The 19164-nt window shown below is 41.4% G+C and overlaps 1 protein-coding gene across 2 annotated transcripts in view; it reads left to right on the top strand.

The window, feature by feature from the left end:
- fbln7 (fibulin 7) overlaps positions 1-19164 on the top strand; it is a 45440-nt gene that overhangs the window by 6007 nt on the left and 20269 nt on the right. The window contains exons 1-4 of one of the 2 annotated variants that reach the window (XM_087983686.1): positions 883-1009; positions 8386-8557; positions 10023-10093; positions 10784-10957. In XM_087983686.1, coding sequence (XP_087839812.1) covers positions 8445-8557; positions 10023-10093; positions 10784-10957 — 358 coding nt within the window. In that variant the 5' untranslated portion in view covers positions 883-1009; positions 8386-8444. Of the gene's footprint in view, positions 1-849; positions 1010-8385; positions 8558-10022; positions 10094-10783; positions 10958-19164 lie in introns of those variants that run through there. The other variant, XM_043687188.2, reaches the window with a different exon arrangement.

The raw sequence follows: 19164 nt of genomic DNA, 5'->3' as shown, positions 1-19164 counted from the left end.
GCTATAGTGCAATACACAGCTATAGTGCAGCTCACAGCTATAGTGCAGCACACAGTTATAGTGCAATACAGTTATAGTGCAGCACACAGTTATAGTGCAATACACAGCTATAGTGCAGCACACAGTTATAGTGCAATACACAGTTATAGTGCAGCACACAGTTATAGTGCAATACACAACTATAGTGCAGCACACAGTTATAGTGCAGCAAAATGTTTGAAGTCAATGCTGGCACATTGGAAGATGGTTGTGGTTTTGAAGGTCAGTCATCTCAGCGCTAGAACATCTCTGCAGAAGTTCCTCAGAGTGGTGTCCTATGCCTAACCATCTTCAGCTACTTCATCAATGACCTTCCTTTCATCATCAGGTCAAAAGTCAGAATGTTTGTCAATGATTGCACAGTGTTCAGAACCATTTGCAACATCTCAGATATTGAAGCAGTCCACATTCCAGGCTTGGACTGTAAAGTTTAAAGTAATGTTTGTGTCACACAAAAGCCAGGAAATGGTAATCTCCAATAAGAAAAACCCATGCACAATAATAAAACAACAAATCACAATTTTCTGGAACAACTATAGTGCAGCACATGGCTAGAATATAATATTAGCTGGAATATGGCACACAGATACAATATAGTTTACATCTTGAATACAACATACAATATGTGGGTATAATAGAGCAGATCTAGAATAAAGCACACACCTCTGATGCAGTATGCAATTGTAGAATAATGTAGATTTAGAATACAGGACACAGTTGTGGAATAACAGTCTGACCACATTTTGACCACGTGTTTAAACAGTAAATATTAGGACTAAGACCTTATTCACCTCTGTTTTCATTGTGTAGGGTTGCCTGAATAAACAGAAAGTCCTAACTGTCATCCGACAAATGCAACAGTTCTTAAAAGGACAAGAAACACATTTCACTGATGGAATTCGTACCATGAAAGCCAAGCTTTCAGCCTTACAGATATCTGTGACCAAACTGACAGCAGACCAACCCTCAGGTATGTTAACATCAGACCCATATCAGCAGAAACCTGTTACACCAAACAAGTGTCTATAAAGAAAAACCCAAAAGAACTGCAAATGCTGGAAATCAGAAACAAACCAGAAATTGCTGGAAAAAGTCAGCAGGTCTGGCAGTATCTGTGGAGAGAAATCACAGTTAACATTTCTTACCCCTCTTCAGACCCAAAACATTGACTACAACGTTGTGCTTTCCCAACTATCTACTGATGAGGTCTCCTAACAAATAGATCCTCTCTGCATATCTGGGCAGGCATCCTTGATTGCTACCCCAAGGAAGGAGAATGAAACAAATCCTACAAAAGTTGAATGATGTGACTTTTGAGAACCCTTGTGCAAAGGGTTCTGAGGGTAAGGGAATTGGGTGCTGCCCCTTTAATTTTGTGGAAACTTTGAGTCAGTGATTCTTGGCAATCCAAGCAGCCTGAACAAATGATGTTTCAAAGTGGGCTGGTTCAATTTTTACCACTTCTTGAATGAACTTGACCTTTAAAAACAAGTCATGAATGTTGGTGTCAGTGGTAAAACCAGTATTGGTTTTCTGGAATAACTTGCAGGCTAGACTGAGTAAAAGTGGCAGATCACCTTCCAGAACAGATGTTGGTGATCCAGATGGGTTCTTAATAATAATAAATCAAGTCTCGTGGTCACCGTTACTGAGACCAGATTTTAAGTTGCTGATTTATTAAATTGAATTTCATCAGCTACCACAGTGGGATTCAAAGCATTAGCCTGGGCTCTGAATTGCTCATCCAGTTACATGACCATCTCCCAACTGCCTTCAGAGCTGGGGTCTTCAAACTCTGGTGGAGCAAGCTAGTTTAAAGCAATTTATAGATTCAGAGCACCATAAACATTGTCACACTGGGCCTGTTCCTTTTTACTTCACTTGATATGAAATGCCTTAACCCCTAAACATCCTTGAGAATGGAGAATGATATTGGAGAGGAGGCTGCTGAGTGAAGATGAGCTAGACCCTCTCCCTTAGCCAACATCATCCTTGATTCAGCAAGCTCATGTGCCCAATAAACTGAGATCTTAGGAGGAGATTCTTAAAAAATATTCATTCATAGTATGTGGACGACGTTGGCTGGGTCAGCAATTAAAGCCCATCCCTAATTGCTGAGTGGGTTGCTTGGCATTACAGAGGACAGTTAAAAGTCTCCTTCATTGCTGTGGGTCTGGAGTCTCATATAGGCTAGACAAGGGCAGATTTCCTTTCCAAAAGGGTATTAGAGAGCCAGATGAATATTTACAACAGTCAGCAATGGCTACCTGCTTGTCATTGCACTGTTTTTTAATTCCAGACTTTATAGATTGAATACAAATGGCACCATGCTGGGATTAAATCTTATGTGTCCAGAACATTAGTCTAGGGTTCTGCATGAATAGTCCGAAGACTTTATAACCATTCCACCTCCTCCCCAGATACTCTGAAGTAAGTAGTTAAGTGTCCTCAATATTGACATCATCTCAAGTTTCATTTCTCCCCTAAGACTGAACCAGTTTATGGCATGGGAATGCTGTTTCTGTCTCAGAGTGTCTTAGGATTTAAGAACATCCAAAACTCATAACATCGAATAAACATAAAAAGTTTGTTCAAAAGCATGTATAAACTGAAGGCTGTGTAGAGAAAAATGTTAAAAGCAACTTGCTGTGCTTTGCCTTTCTACCTCTTGTAACTTGCAGGTACTTGGAGTAATAGCTATAGCTTAATGTCTGGGTTAACACAAAATCTTCATGGATTTATAGCTTAATAGTTCATATGATTTTACATCATACTTACTAATGTGCCGAATTACAAAGCAGTTGCATAAGGATTTGCCAATTATATTGTTATAGAGTCATTGCACATTGTCACATTTCAACACGATCCAGTGTTCAAGGTGTCAAATGTTCTTTTCATTACGGACATACTGGGGATTAGAGGCTGGAGGTTGGAGTTTCCTTTGCATTAATATGCCAGGATAATAGCATAAAGTGGCAAAATCAGTGATAAATCTTGGTAATGTGTTTCTGCATGGAGCCAAATTTATGACTCATTGTCTACACCGTACCCATCACACTTTGTGACCTGCTCAATGTAAATAAAAGCCTTGGATCGCAGGTTTAGAGTACCTAGTGAATTCTCCTACTGCCATCCTGTTGCAGACTCTTCCTGGGATCATGTGGTGACAGTGTTAGTAGGCTTGGGATAGCTGTGAAAAAGGTCAATGGTGCATTGATTACACTATTTAATCTGAGATGCAATAGAAGGGGAAGGCTGAAGCCAAACCCAAAACTTACCTTTTTAGGAGTCATTTCTTCTGATAATGCTTTTTTCTGTTCAGTAAAGTGACATAACATTTGATGCTTCAGACGATCACAGCTTCATGCTGCTAATGGTTTGTAGATTCTAAAGCTTCATGCATCTTTATTCCATTTGAGCAAATCTTGTAAAACAAATGGGTCAAGACCCTTTTATTGCCTATCCCATCTTAATTCTCCTGTGCAGAGTAGAATCCTATCTGTGGTATTCTGACACCATTTAGATTAAGATCTGATAATGGGATTGATACGTTAAGCTCCAAAGTTATTACAGCAGGGCAAACTGTTTGGTAAAGGTAAACCAAGGATTTGGAAGAATGGCAATCGAAAGTCTTGTACTAGTGCTAAATGTTGCGCCATATCTTGGATGGGATCTTAATCCGAGTTCCATGGCAGATTCAAAAGTTTCAAAAGTGTCAAGAACTCTCCGAAGACAAAAATGGAAACAAGTCCAGTAAAGAATTGTTGACATCTATCCAAGCATAGTTGCCGCTATTTCTGATATAGAGTATAGAACCTAGAACAATACAGCGCAGAACAGGCCCTTTGGCCCTCAATGTTGCGCCGACCCGTGAACTATTCTCAGTTCCCCCTACACTATCCCATCATGCATGTGCTTATCCAAGGATTGTTTAAATCTCCCTAATGTGGCTGAGTCAACTACATTAGCAGGTAGGGCATTCCACGCCCTTACCATTCTCTGAGTAAAGAATCTGCCTCTGACATTTGTCTTAAATCTATCACCCCTCAATTTGTAGCTATGCCCCCTCGTCCAAACTAACGTCATCATCCTAGGAAAAAGACTTTCACTGTCTACCCTATCTAATCCTCTGATCATCTTGTATGTCTCAATCAAATCCCCTCTTAGCCTTCATCTTTGCAATGAGAACAGACCCAAGTCTCTCAGCCTTTCCTCATAAGACCTTCCCTCCAGATCAGGCAACATCCTCGTAAATCTCCTCTGCACCTTTTCCAATGCTTCCACATCCTTCCCAAAATATGGCGACCAGAACTGTCCACAATATTCCAAGTGTGACCGTAGTAACATTTTGTATAGTTGCAGCATAATATTGCGGCTCCGGAACTCAATCCCTCTACAAATGAAACCTAACACACCGTATGCCTTCTTAACAGCACTATCAAGCTGGGTGGCAACTTTCAGGGATCTATGTACATGGACTCCAAGATCCCTCTGCACATCCACACTACCAAGATTCTTTCCATTGACTCAGTACTCTGTCTTCCTGTTATTCTTCCCAAAGTGCATCACCTCACATTTAGCTGCATTGAACTCCATTTGCCACCTCTCAGCCCAATTCTGCAGTTTAACCAAGTCCCCCTGCAATCTGTAACATTCTTACAAACTGTCCACCGACTTTAGTGTCATCTGCAAAGTTATTAAACCGTCCACCTATGTTTGTGTCTAAGTCATTTCTAAAAGTAACAAATAGCAGTGGTCCCAAAACAGATCCTTGTGCCACACCACTAGTAACCGGACTCCAGGCTGAATATTTTCCATCAACCACCACTCACTGCTTTCTTTCAGAAAGCCAGTTTCTAATCCAAACTGCTAAATCCAAAATGCCTCTGCATTTTCTCCAACAGCTTACCATGTAGAACTTTATCAAAGGCTTTACTGAAGTCCATGTATGCCATGTCAACTGCCCTACCTTCATCCACGTGCTTGGTCACCTTCTCAAAAAACTCAATGAGGTTTGTGAGACACGACCTGCCCTTGACGAAACCATGTTGACTGTCTGAAATCAAATTGTTGCTTGCTAGATGATTATAAATTTCATCTCATAATCCTTTCCAAAACCTTTCCTGCAACAGGAGTAAGGCTCACTGTTCTATAGTTACCTGGGTCATCTCTACTGCCCTTCTTGAACAAGGGCATAACATTTGCAATCCTCCAGTCCTCTGGTACTAAACCTGTAGACAATGATGACTCAAATAGCAAAGCCAAAGGCTCTGCTATCTCCTCCATAGCTTCCCAAAGAATCCTCGGATAGATCCCATCCGGCCCAGGGGACTTGTTTACTTTCACTCCTTCTAGAAATGATAACACCTGTTCGTAACTAACCTCGATCCTTTCTAGTCTAATATCTCATACCTCATTCTTCTCCTTTACAATATTCTCCTTTTCCTGAGTGAAAACCGATGAGAAATGTTCGTTTAGCACCTCTCCAATCTCCACAGGGTCCACCTTCAACTTCCTACTTCTGTCTTTGACTGTCCCTATTCCGACCCTAGTCATTCTCTTTTTCTTCACATACCTATGGAAAGCTTTAGGGTTCTCCTTTATTCTATTTGCTAAAGACTGCTCGAGTCCTCTCTTTACTCTTCTTAACTCTCTCTTTAAATCCTTCCGAGCTGATCTGTAACTCTCCATCGCCTTATCTGAACAACTTGCCTCATCAACACATAAGACTCCTTCTTCTGCTTAACATGAGATGCAATTTCTGTAGTAAACCACAATTTCCTTACCTTATCATTCCCTCCCTGCTTGACAGAGATATACCTATCAAGGACACGCAATATCTGTTCCTTAAACCAGCTCTACATTTCGATTGCCCCCATCCCCTGCATTTTGCTACCCCATTCTGTGCATCCTAATTCTTGCCTAATCGCATTATAATTGCCCTTGCCCCATCGGTAACTCTTACCCTGTGCTAAGTACCTATCCCTTTCCATCGCAACACTAAACATAACTGAATTATGGTCACTCTGTCCAAAGTGCTCACCTACAACTAAATCAAACACCTGGCCTAGTTCATTACCAAGTACCAGATCCAGTGTGGCCTCCCCTCTTGTCGGCCCTTCGACATACTGAGTCAGGAAACCCTCCTGTACACATTGAACAAAAAATGATCCATCTGACGTACTAGAGTTATAGCATTTCCAGTCAATGTTGGGGAAGTTAAAGTCCCCCATCATGACCACCCTGTTCCTTTCACTCCTGCGCAGAATAATTTTGCCAATCCCCTCTTCCACCTCCCTGGAACTCTGCGGAGGCCTATTAAAAAAAACTCCAAGCAGTGTGACCTCTCCTCTCCGGTTTCTAACCTCAGCCCACACTACCTCAGTAGACGAGCCCTCATCAAAAGTTCTTTCAGCCACCGTTGTACTATCCTTGACTAACAAGGCCACACCTCCCCCCTCTTTTACCGCCTTGCCTGTTCTTAGTGAAAGATCTATACCCTGGAACCTGCAACATCCATTCCTCACCCTGCTCTATCCATGTCTCCAAAATGGCCACAACATCAAAGTCCCAGATACCTACCCATGCTGCAAGCTCACCTGCCTTATTTCGAATACTTCTGGCTTTGAAGTAGACACACTTCGAACCAGCTTGCTCTCTGCCAGCACATTCCTGTGACCCTGAAATCCTGTCCCTGTCCTCCCTACTCTCATCCCCCTCTGCACTGCAACTACGTCTCAGGTTCCCATCCCCCTGAGTAGAAGAAATTGCATTTCAGTTTCTCAAGATGTTCCAATGGGCTACTTGAAATAACTCCACAGCAAAGGTATCCTATCTCCCAGCCACCCTTTATTTATACATGCATAATATTTGTCGCTGGTCCAGCTGCTTCAGAGCCAGCTCTCTGAATGAGCTGAAGCTCTGACAGTCCTGTTTATATCTGTCAGCCAGGGCTCTGTGATTGCAATGAGTAACAACCCCAATCAAGAATTCATATTCTATGAGGTCCATCTCGCTGACTTTGTTACAATCTCTACAAATACCTAACACTACGCAGATAATTATTTTTTAAGTATTGTTGCTTGCATATGGGTAGGTCTGCAAGAAAACAAAATGAATTGATCTGTTTTTTGATGGTGTTGGTTAATTACTATGGGAGAATGTACTTGCTCTTTCTTGAATAATCATGTGGAATTTCTTTACATGGCCAACCCACCTGGGACCTTGGTTTAACGATTAATTCGAAAGACCAGCAATGTAAATTTGTAATATGCAAGCTTGCCCAATGCTGTATGGAAGTGGCAAATAAGATTATGGGGTAGAACTTCTGAATTCGATCAGAACAATAACCAAGGAATTTCAGGCACAAAATGGTGTTTAGCACTAATTGAGTGTAATAATTTTTTGTACTACTTTTCACCCACTAAACAAAGCCATGCCCAAGGATAAGTTCATTGTGGGGTAGATTTGTGCCAATTATTCTTGTCTTTTCTCCCTCCCATGTTCTTTCATAGGGTGTGGGTGTCACTGATAGGACCAGGGTTTGCCCATCTCTCAACATCCTTGGGCTGAGAGCTTTTCTTGTACATCATTTTCAGAAAGCAGTTAAGAGTTGACCATATTGCTACAGGTCTGGAGGATGGCAGATTTCTTTCCCTAAAGAACTTCAACAAATTACACCTATTACCAGTAGCTTCATGGTTACCAATGCTGAGACTGGCTGTCAGTTCCAGATGTATTAAGACATTTTATCCCTAGGACAATAGCCTATGATAGTGACACTATGGTACCATCTCCTCTTTGAGGAGGCTTTTAAAACATCCTTTGTTTAAGTGCAAATGCACTAATAGGTATCTTTTAAAGGCTTTTAAATGCAAACGCACTTAATTTACTAAGAACCTGACTACCAATGAGTTTAGGAAAGGTTTAAGTATAATTTTTGAATGTCACTGTCATTGACCTAGTGAGGGCAAAGTGGTCTGTGTTCAACTGAGCTTGGTCCATGACTTGGAAGGGAATTTGATGGTTCCTGACACTCCTGTTTAACATTTTGAATTTAAGGCAGTATCTAAGTTCACCAGAAGCTTCTTCTTATTCATATGGCAGGGGAAACAGAAAGTTTGATATTGTATTTTGGTAATATCGTAGGCGCGTAATCCAGAACCCCAAATTAAGATTCTGTTTAATATATAATTAATTTAAATTAATATATTTGAACCTGGGTTCAAATCCTGCAATGGCAGATTGTGAAATTTGAATTCAATAAAATCTAGAATAAAAAGTTGATCTAATGATGACCATTGTCGTTTGTCATAAAAACCCACCTGGTTCATTTCTATCCTTTAGGGAAGGAAATATGCTATCCTTAGCTGGTCTGGCCTACATGTGACTTCAGATCCACAGCAATGTTGTTGACTCTTAACTGCCTTCTGGGAAATTATGGATGGGCAATAAATGTTGACCTAGCCAGCGATGCCTATGCCCCACCAGCAAATAAAGAATCCAGTCAGCTGACAATGTGAGTGATTGTGACTTCCACCAGGAGTGAATCTCTCAGGACAGATGTTCAGTTTATGGAGCATAATGTGGGAAAATGTAAGTGTTTCACCTTGGCAAGCAGAATAGGCAAGCTGAATATTATTTAAATGGAGAGAGATTGCAGAATGTTGTGCTACACAGGGATTTGGAATCGAACTTGCATGTAAAACAAGTAATTAGGAAAGCAGGGCATTAGTGAGACAATAAGCTGAATCTTCCTAGTCCCTAAATGGCATGGACAATGGTGACTCAGTTGGGTAACTAAGATGTTTTGCTGAAATGAAATTCTCAATGTCAAGAGCAAATACTTTGAATCTTTAACCAAGTGGTGAATGATGACACGAGAACCTCGCTACTGACCAGTGTGAGACCTATTTGCTTGTATTGGCATGTTTTATTACTGAGCTCACCTCATGATATGCAGTTTCCCATGTTCTTACCTGCTGAATAGAAACTTGATGGTTTCAAGGAGAGACAGACGGGTATCTGACGACTCCATGCCATTTGCTCCTCCAGACCTCTCTCTTGGACAACAATCACCAAGGTCTCAGGACATGCTCCTTTGGTTCATGGCACCCTCATGACACATCTCCGATTCACTTATAACATGGTTAGAATCAGAGAATCCCTACAGTGTCGACCTTCAGCCCAACAAGTCCACACTGACCCTCCAATTAGCATCCCACCTAGACCCGTTCCCCTACCCTATTATTCTACGTTTCCCATGACTAATGCACCTAGCCTACAGATCCCTGAACACTCTGGGCAATTTAGCGCGGCCAATTCACCTGACCTGCACATCTTTGGACTGTGGGAGGATACTGGAGCACCCAGGGGAAACCCACACAGACACAGCGAGAGTGTGCAAACTCCATTCGGACAGTTGCCCGTGGCTGGAATGAAAGCCGGGTCCCTGGTGCTGTGAGACAGCAGTGCTAACCACTGAGCTAACATGCCGCCCTTCCATGCTGCTCTTCCGTGCTGTACCCTGGAGTGTCCCAGCATGTTCCATTGGACTTTTGCTGCCCGAACATGTGGCAAGCTCCCAGCTCACAGATTTGATCAGGGCATCTGTCAGGGAGCGCCGCTTACTCCTGAAGCTGATGACTCACTTTGCACTGACTTGGACCCTCAAAGGATTCCTGCTTTCCCTTGTCTTTCTTGCACGTTGCATTTTCAGCCAGACCAAAAGTCTCACAGGACTTCAGTCTTGCCTTGTTGTTTAGTGCAGACACGAAGTCAGGGAGCTTGCCTTGGTTGTCATTGTTGTTTTGGATCACAGTGTATATCCAAGAGGTTCTTTAGGTACGGTTAAATGTAGTTAAGAGAAGACTCGACAACAGCAATTTGCTAAAATATGGATGTTTCTTAAATAATAATATCGATAATAACAATACTAAAGAAAGGAAAATTTGCAGTAAGTCTCACGCCCTTCTTCCCATCAGGGACTCCTCGATCGATGGCTGGTCTGGAGGCTTAAGTTTGTTCCTGGCACCATTCGCGATCCTAGTCCAAGGTGAAGTCCAAAATCTCAACGAAATCTTTCTCTTATACAGTGTAGCAAACAGCCAACGCAGAAAAGCAGATACAGAAAACAAGCTGCTTGCAAGTACAGAAAACAAGTTTTGATTTTGTCATCTGCAGCATGTACAGGAATGTTCACAGGACTCATTCAAGGTCATGCAGCTGTCAAATATCATCAATAATTTTAGCCCTTCGGCCCATCCTATACAGTCAGTCAGTGAGGTGGGTGTGTTGCTGTACAACACTGTAATACTACACCAATATCACATCTGCCATATGCATGGAAACACACTGCAACCAAATGGCCATGTCACAAAAGTCTAACAGAAAAGTTCCTCACTCAGATCAAAGGCGACAGCCTTTAGTGAAGAGGTTCTGGCACTGTACGTTTAGGCTTAGTCAGCTGCTTAGGCAGTCAGGGTCAGAGGAATCCATTTCACAACCATTTCAGCGTGAGCAGAGTAAGTGTGAAGGAAGGGCTCCACCTTTGAGCAATATGAGACCCTTCAAGAGGAAATAGCATTAACCAGGTACTGTCACAATGCAGGTGAAAATGCTGTATGCGAGCCTTACACATTGACCTAGTGTGTAGACTCTCCCAGAAGTAGAAATAGATAATCCTAAATGACATAAGTCTCAATTGAAAACTTGTTTTTCTCTCTGTCTCTCTGCTTTGTTATAGTAACGTGGTGTCCATCACTGGAGATTCCTAAACATGGCAAGAAGCTTGGCTCCAGGTACAGCGCAGATCATGAGGTGCATTTTGTCTGTCTGCCTGGCTACCAGCTCATCGGCTCCAGTACCAGGGTCTGTCAGCCCAACGGGCGCTGGACAGGGGTGAATGCTAGCTGCACAGGTACTCCAGTTTAAAGTTTCATAGTAGGTTGGCACTGTTCACACCAAAGACTAAAGCACTAATTATTTACTTTAGTAGGTAACAAAACATTTAGAGAAGCTCAAGTATCCTGAATGAGACACCATCATTAGATATTAGCTGGAACCAAATCACCACAATAATGTGTTCCTTTAATACATTACACTTTCTCACTTACTCTTTTTTTCTGAAATTTTAGAAGTAAAAGTGCGAACACTTACTTGCTGGATTGTCAGGGTGTGATTTCCAATTTTAGAAAATAGCTCTTGAATCAGAACAGCCATTCAGTCTCTCAAGCCTGTTCCACCTTTTTAATGGCTGATTTGCAACCTAACTCCATGTGATATTAACTTAATGCTTCCATGCACAATTACTATTTAAAAGGTGTTAAACCCTCCAATTTTTTTTCCTTTTAACAAAATCAAGTTGAGATGCATTTATATGTCACGTATGACACAGTTGTAACACTCTCTGAGTTAGGAGATTGTCCATCCAAAGAGTTGAACATAAAATCTACACTGACATCTCGGTGTGGTACTGAGGGTGTGCTGCACTTTTAGAGCTGCTATCTTTCAGAGAAAGTATCAAACCAACGTCCAATTTTCTCTCTCACAATAGTGCAAGATCCCATGCACTGTTCCAAATAGCTGGGTAGTTATCCCTGCTATCCTGACCAAAATTTATTTCTCGACCAAGTTCACTAAAAACAGACTATCTGTCACATTTTGGCTTTTGCATGTCCTGCACTATACATTGCTAATAACACTTCATGGACTGTGAAAGTTTTTGATGTTTTTAACCCTTTGTGGATTCAATATTTTCTTTTATTCATTCAAGGGATGTGGTCATCGCTGGTTATGGCCCATCTCTAATTGCCCAGAGGGCAGTCAAGAGTCAACCACATTGCGGTGGGTCTGGAGTCACATGTAGGTCAGATCAGGCAAAGATTGCAGATTACCTACGCTAAAGGATATCAGTGTTTTTCCGACAATAAGAATTTAATTCCCAGATTTGTTATTGAATTCAAATTCTACCACCTGCCATGGCAGGATTTGAACCCGGGTTTTGCTTTCCTAGAAAAATTATTTGGAAGAAATATACTTGTGCACAAAGGTTTAGTGTATGGAATAATCACAATGAGTTATCCAAGTAAATTCAATCATAATGTCTTGAAACGAGTCAGATAAATACTTGGGAGTAGTTTCAATAACACCATTTAATGTCCTTGTATAGGAACATCATAACAAGAGAAGGCCATTCAGTCGATTGGGTCTGCCCCACCATTCAACATGATCATATCTGATCAAACCCATTGATATCTGTTTTACCCATCCCCATAACATCATTGGTCAGCGGAAATCTATCAATCTCCAGAAAGATCTCCAGGGTGTTGCTAAGTAATGAATAATGGTTGGTTATACACACAATCAAGTTGTATTTTTGGAGGATTATAATATTTTTAAAAGTATTGTGAAATACTAAAGCTAAATAAATTTGTTACCAAATCGACTACATAAGCATGCGGTTTGAAAAAAAAAACTGACAATGCTCGTGTGTGATACATTTTTATCAAAGGCATTGATTTAAAGTAAATGGGTTAATACCTCCATAACAATTGTAACATTAAGCACATTTGCTGAACATTTGCACATTAATATAATATGAAATGATTTGAAGACTCACACCATTAGGTTGAATTGGGTCAGGAATTGATCATTAATTGTTGATAATTGTTCTTGATGGGATCCCAAATAGGAAACTCCTACGTTACACAAATGTTTAGCCAAAAATGCATGTCAGTACCTAGATTAAAGAGGAGGCAGTGAATAATGAGAGAGTTTGTGTCTCTTGTCACACAAAACTGCTTTGATCAAAGTCGGCAGAATGTTCTCACTCCTAAGTGTTAAAAAAAAGACAACATTATATTCCCCATGTGGGAATACCTGCATATCTCTCCTTAGCTTAATGATATTTGGTCACACATTCCACCCTGAGCTTTCTATCTTTCCCATCAAGCAGCCTTTGCCAGCGTGAAGTGGCCTGTGCTCACTTGTCCTGGTAACCCAGCCATGCTCCAGCTGCCGGGGTGATGGATTTTGGAGGTCAAGGATGTATTTAGTTAATGGTCTCAGACATTTCATTAAATAATTTCATGGTCTAATGGTCCGGAGATATTCCAGGCATGCTATTGATAGCCAGCAGCACCTAGTTCTGGTGGAGTTAGTTCTCTGTGATGTTGCACTGGCTGGTTGTAGTGTAATGTAAACGAGCTCTGTGAGTCAGGATGCACAGGGCATGGATCTTTTTGTCCTGTTTGAATGAAGGAAAATGTGGAGCTGATGCTATTGTGATTGAAATCCCTTAAGAAATGTTATAGGCTGCGTTACAAGATCACGCATGGATAAAGATGAAGGAGATCATTCTGCTCACTTGGTCTAATTCTTCCACAATAAATAGGAAAAGGACGTGGTTGTTTAGTCCCTTAGAGCCTGTTCTGCCATTCAGTTAGACCATGACTGATTTATACCTTGTTTCCTTTACCCACATTGGTTCCATTGCCTTTACTACCCTGGCAAAATGTTTAATAAATCCCCAGCCTCTGAGGCTTGTGAGAAAATACATTGAAGATTTGCACTTTGTGTGAAGAAGTGCTTTTTGACATCAGTCCTGAAAAGTTTGCTCTAATTTTAGTTTAAACTGATGTCCCCTTATTAAGGACTTCTCCACTAGAGGAGATAGTTTCCATTATTCTCATTTCAAATCCTTGAATTGTCTTAATCACCTCAAATAGATCATACCTCATTCTTCTACATGAAAAGGTATACAAAGCTAATCAATGCATGTTGCTGTCAAATGTAATCTTTATTAGTTTCAATATCATTCTGGTGCAACGGGGATGCATATCCTTCTCCCTCCTCATCCTCCTGAATCTCCCCAACACAAAATCAGTGTATCCATTCTGAGGGGCGTGACCAAGAAGTAGATAGACTCAGACTTTTTTTCACTGGAATGTAGGAGGATGAGAGGTGAGAGATGTTTATAAAATCATGAGGGGGTAGAGATAAGATGACTGGCAGGTGTCTTTTCCCTAGAGTGGAATATTTCAAGACTAGAGGCATATTTTTAAAGTGAGAGGAGAAAGATTTTAAAAAGACACAAGGAGCAATTTTTTTATACAGAGAGTGGTTCATGTGTGGAATGAACTTCCAGAGAAAATGATGGATGTAGGTACAGTTACAGCATTTAATAGGCATTTAGATAAGTCCATGAATAAGAAATGTTTGGAGGGATATGGGCCAAGCGCAGGCAAGTGGGACGAGTTTAGTTTGGGATCATGGTCAACATGGACTGGTTGGACTGAAGGTCTGTTTCTGTGCTGTATGACTCTACAACTGAATGCCATTCTTCATATTCAGTATAACCAGGGCTTTGTGGGTGGCATGGTGGCACAGTGGTTAGCACTGCTGCCTCACAGCGCCAGAGACCTGGGTTCAAGTCCCGCCTCAGGCGACTGACTGTGTGGAGTTTGCACATTCTCCCCGTGTCTGCGTGGGTTTCCTACAGGTGCTCCGGTTTCCTCCCACAGTCCAAAAAAAATGTGCAGGTTAGGTGAATTGGCCATGTTAAATTGCCCGTAGTGTTAGGGGGCCGGGGTAAATGTAGGGGAAAGGGTCTGGGTGGGTTGCGGGTCGGTGTGGACTTGTTGGGCTGAAGGGCCTGTTTCCACACTGTAAGTAATCTAATCTAATCTTGTACAATCGCAATTAATTTTAATCAATACAAGCTCCACCATCTCCTTTTCCTGAAGGCACCTAATATCCTGACCTCCAGAACTTCCTTAGAAATTGTTTCACTTATTCCCCACCTTGTTTTTTTTTTAGTTGTGGGATATGGGTGTCACTGGCCAGGCCTAGTTGCCCTTAAGAAGGTGGTGTTGAACCACTGCAGTCCACTATTGACAGCCCCACAATGCTGTTAGGGAGGAAATTCCAGGATTTTGGCACAGTGACACTGAAGGAAGGGTGATATATTTTGCTGTAAGGAGGACTTGTGGCTTGGAGGGGAACTTGGTGGTGGTTCCCATGTGTCTGCTACCCTGTTCTTCCAGATGAAAGTGATCATGGATTTAGAAGGTGCTGTTTGAGAATCCTTGGGGAATTTCTGCAGTGCTTCATGTAGACAGTACATACTGCTGCTACTGAACATTGGTGATGGAATGATTGAATATTTCTGGATATGGTGCCAATTAAGAGGGCTGCTTTGTCCTGGATGCTGTCAAACCACTTGAGTGTTTTTAGAGCAGCACTCATCCAGGCAACTGCGAAGTATTCCATCATTCTCCTGATTTGTGCCTTGTAGATGGTGGACAGACTTTGGAGAGTCAGGAGGTGAGTTACATGCCATATTATTCCTAGCCTGTGACCTACTTTTGTAGCCACACTATGTATATGGCAAGTTGAGTTGAAGTCCAGTTGAGATTCTGGCCAATGGTAACTCCCAGAATGTTGTTAGTAGGGATTCAGTGACGATGGCACCATTGAATGTCAAGGGGCAGTGGTTAGATTGTTTCTTATTGGAGAGGGTGATTACTTGACACTTGTGTGGCATGAATCTAACTTGCCACTTGTCAGCCCAAGCCTGGATATTGTCCAGAACTTGCCACATTTGAACATGGATTGCTTCAGCATCTGAGGAGTCACAAAGGGTGCTGAACATTATGCAATTATCAGTGAACATCTCCATTTTTGTCCTTACGATGGAAGGAAGGTCATTGATAAAGCAGTTGAAGATGGTTGGGCATAGGACACTGCCCTGAGGAACTCCTGCAGAGTTGTCCTGGAGATACAGATCATTACAGCGCAGTACAGGTCCTTCCGCCCTCAACATTGCACCAACCTGTGCAACCAATCTGAAGCCCATCAACCTACACTCTTCCATTTTCATCCATATGTCTATCCAATTACCATTTAAATGCCCTTAAAGTTGGCAAGTCTACTGCTGTTGCAGGCAGGCTGTTCCAAGCCCCTATCTGAGTAAAGAAACTACCCTGACATCTGTCCTATATCTATTACCCCTCAATTTAAAGCCATGTCCCCTCGTGCTAGCCATCGCCATTTGAGGAAAAAAGCTCTCACTGTCCACCCTGTTTAACCCTCTGATTATCTTCTGTGTCTCAATTAAGTCACTTCTTGTTCCTGTTAGTTTATGTCCATAGTTCCTAACCTATTTTCCTAACCAAATATTGTGCTAAGTTAAAAATCAAACAACACCAGGTTAATGTTGAGTTAGACTAGTTCTATTTCCAAAGTGGGTTTTACATGGATTCATGCAATTTTGGAGCAAAATAAAATAGAATTCTGCTAAAACAAATTCACCCCCATAAACTGTGCATGTGGAGGAGAGAGAGAGCGTGCGCGTGCACGTGGATGTGAGTGCATGTGATAAGAGTGTGTGTGTGTGTCTTTGTGTGTGTAAGCTTGGTTAAGTGTGTGTGAGTGTGATGAGGTATATGCCTGTGAGAGGATTTGTAAAATTTGATCTTGCTTATTCAGCAGCCTTTGCCGAACCACCACTCATAGAGCTTTCAATCAACATTGATTTACTTGCTGGAATTTCTTTGTGATAATGCAAAGTGATTGCTCCATGGAGAGGCAGAGAATGGAGTCATGGCGACACCATGCGGATCTGCACCATGGCCTGTGAGCTGCAAATTTGTAGCTTTTATAAACCCCTTGTAGTTTATTGGGTACACAGATTTCAAAAGAAGTGCCAGCAGCAAAACCTCAGTCAAAAACAGGATAAAGGTTAGTTTATTGAGAAACTACTGGTGAAATTGCTGTGTAAAAGAAAATGGTACAATTATAGGTAAAATACAGATACAAAGATTAAAATAGTTATGGATAAAGATGAAAGCAAGTTCTGTCTGTTATTGTTGCAGACCTGTTACTTGTTTGAAGTTTCTTTCTTTGAGATGAAGTGGTTGAAATCTTGAAGTCAGAATTCAGCAGCTGTGATGGTTTCTGTTGTTGAATAGTTGGATATTGCTTCAAGAGGTAGCCTGAGGAGAACGGTGCAGGGAGGAAGTGAAGGCTGCTTTATTTTCCTTTCACGGCATTGCAGGTTCTAGTAGCTGGGTTTAGTACTCCAGTCCTTTTTTGCAGTTTGTTTTTTTTCCATCTCCCTTTTGAGAACCCTCTTTCTGGCTCTCCCTCCCTCCCTCCCCCTTTCTCACTGACTATCTCTCTATGATTGTGTCTCTTTCAGACCTCCTTGGAGTTCAGTTTAACATGGTGTCTCACAATGTGTCCAATACAAATGGCTGCTCTGTTCATTTTTGATGCATCATTGTTTCACAAAGCAAAGTCAGTCGTGCTACAGTTTCCTACGGGATCATTCTAGTTTTCTGTTTCTCTTGGAAGCTTTGAATTTTCATATCTTTAGGCAACGCATGGCATTGATCATGAATTAATTGAAGTTTTGATGTCTCCCTCTGTGATTTAGTGCCATCAAGGCACACAGCGCAGGAACAGGTCCTTAGGTCCAGTATGTCTATGCTGACCAATAAGCCACCACACTATGCTAATCCCATTTACTTGCACTTGATCCATAGCTTACTATAACCCGGCATTTTAATTACTCATCTAGAAAGTTTTTTAAATGTTGGGCAGCACGTTCCATATTTTTAGCACCCTCTGTGTAATAAAAAGCTTTCTCAAATTCCCTCTAAACTAGTCATTCCTCGCCCTCTGGTATGAGATGCATCTGCAGAGACAGTCTACTCTCTCTCTGTCTCTCACAATTTTGTAAACCTCAATCAGATTCCCCCCCTCAGCTTCAGCTGCTCCAGGCTCAGCAAACACAGCCTATCCAGTCTTTTCTTATAACTATGACTTTTCATCTCAGGCAGCAACCTGGAGAATCTCCTCTGCACCCTCTCCAGTGCAGTCACGTCCTTCCGATAGTGTGGCAACCAGAGATAATACACGATCTGTCTGTTTTAGTGAATTGATAAGAACAGTAAAGTGACTTTTGGAGTTATTTTGTAAGATGCTGCATTCATTTTGAAAATTCAGATTAACCTTTTATGCAAATATAGCATTAATAAGATACATCTAATTTAAAATCAATCAGATGAGAAAAAAACAGAAACACAAGAATACATACTATTATAATTAGACAGCCATGACAAAAGACAACAGCAGAGTAGTTACAAAGACAACAGAGCACAAGGACTCTGGTACAAGAGCAATGCATAACACTGCTTAACTACACTGTTTAATATAGTCAAATAACAGTGATTTGTTCATTGACAGTAGCTTTGCGCTATTCTTAAATATGAAATTTATTTAAAGCTGTATTTGTTTTGGAAAATAAAGGTGGAGTTATGGTATAGATCACTCATGATCCGAGTTAATTCTAGTGGTAGCAGGTTTTTATCTGGACATTAAAAAATTGGAAATCAAAGAGCAATGGTCTTATTATCAATTTACTGTTCACTCTTCAGCTGCAGTATTGTGATATGACATTGGTGCCATGCAGACAGGCATGGTCTGTAAAGCAGCAATCTCTCCACTTTGGCTGAAAACTGTAGTTCCAACTTCCAGTGGGACACCAGAGGGGCAGAATCTTTAGTGGGCTGGGCAGGAGGCAAAGATGAATTTGCAGTGGGTTAAAGTTTTGTGATTAAGCTCCCGGAATGTTTGAAGCAGGTCAGCTCAATGGGCTGAAGGACCTTTCTCTGTACTGTAGGCCTCTCAGACTATGACCCCATGGTCAGGAACCTGTTGTGCATTCTGTAGCACATCATCAATGCTCATGAACACACCAGCCCATTGGAATTATATTCAGGGATTCAGCTCTATTAGTCAAAAAAGGGAAACATAAAGAGTTGGCTGTGTTGATCCACAATGAGATGTGTAACTGGTCACATAGAGCCTACCTTCAAAGTCTGGTGAGTAGAAACCTCTTAATTCTTTCATAGACAAGGTGTTTATTTGAGAACAGTGTTTGGGTTTTATTTACAATAAAACAAGGTCAGATAGTCCTTTTGGAACAGGGGCCTAATCCAACATTCTTCAGAAATGAAGTGGCTGGAGACTCCTGTGATGCGCTCAAAAAAAATTGTTTTTTATACTATGGTGGTTCATGACAGATGAATAAATATTGAAGGCCATTATCATGTTTTCAGT

Source organism: Chiloscyllium plagiosum, unplaced genomic scaffold (genome assembly GCF_037043375.1).
Source record: "Chiloscyllium plagiosum isolate Xiang-an unplaced genomic scaffold, Cpla_swu_hap1 HiC_scaffold_3, whole genome shotgun sequence".
NCBI classification, from domain to species: Eukaryota; Metazoa; Chordata; class Chondrichthyes; order Orectolobiformes; family Hemiscylliidae; genus Chiloscyllium; species Chiloscyllium plagiosum.
Note: the sequence above shows the minus strand (reverse complement) of the source record. Positions and strands in the feature narration are given on the sequence as shown.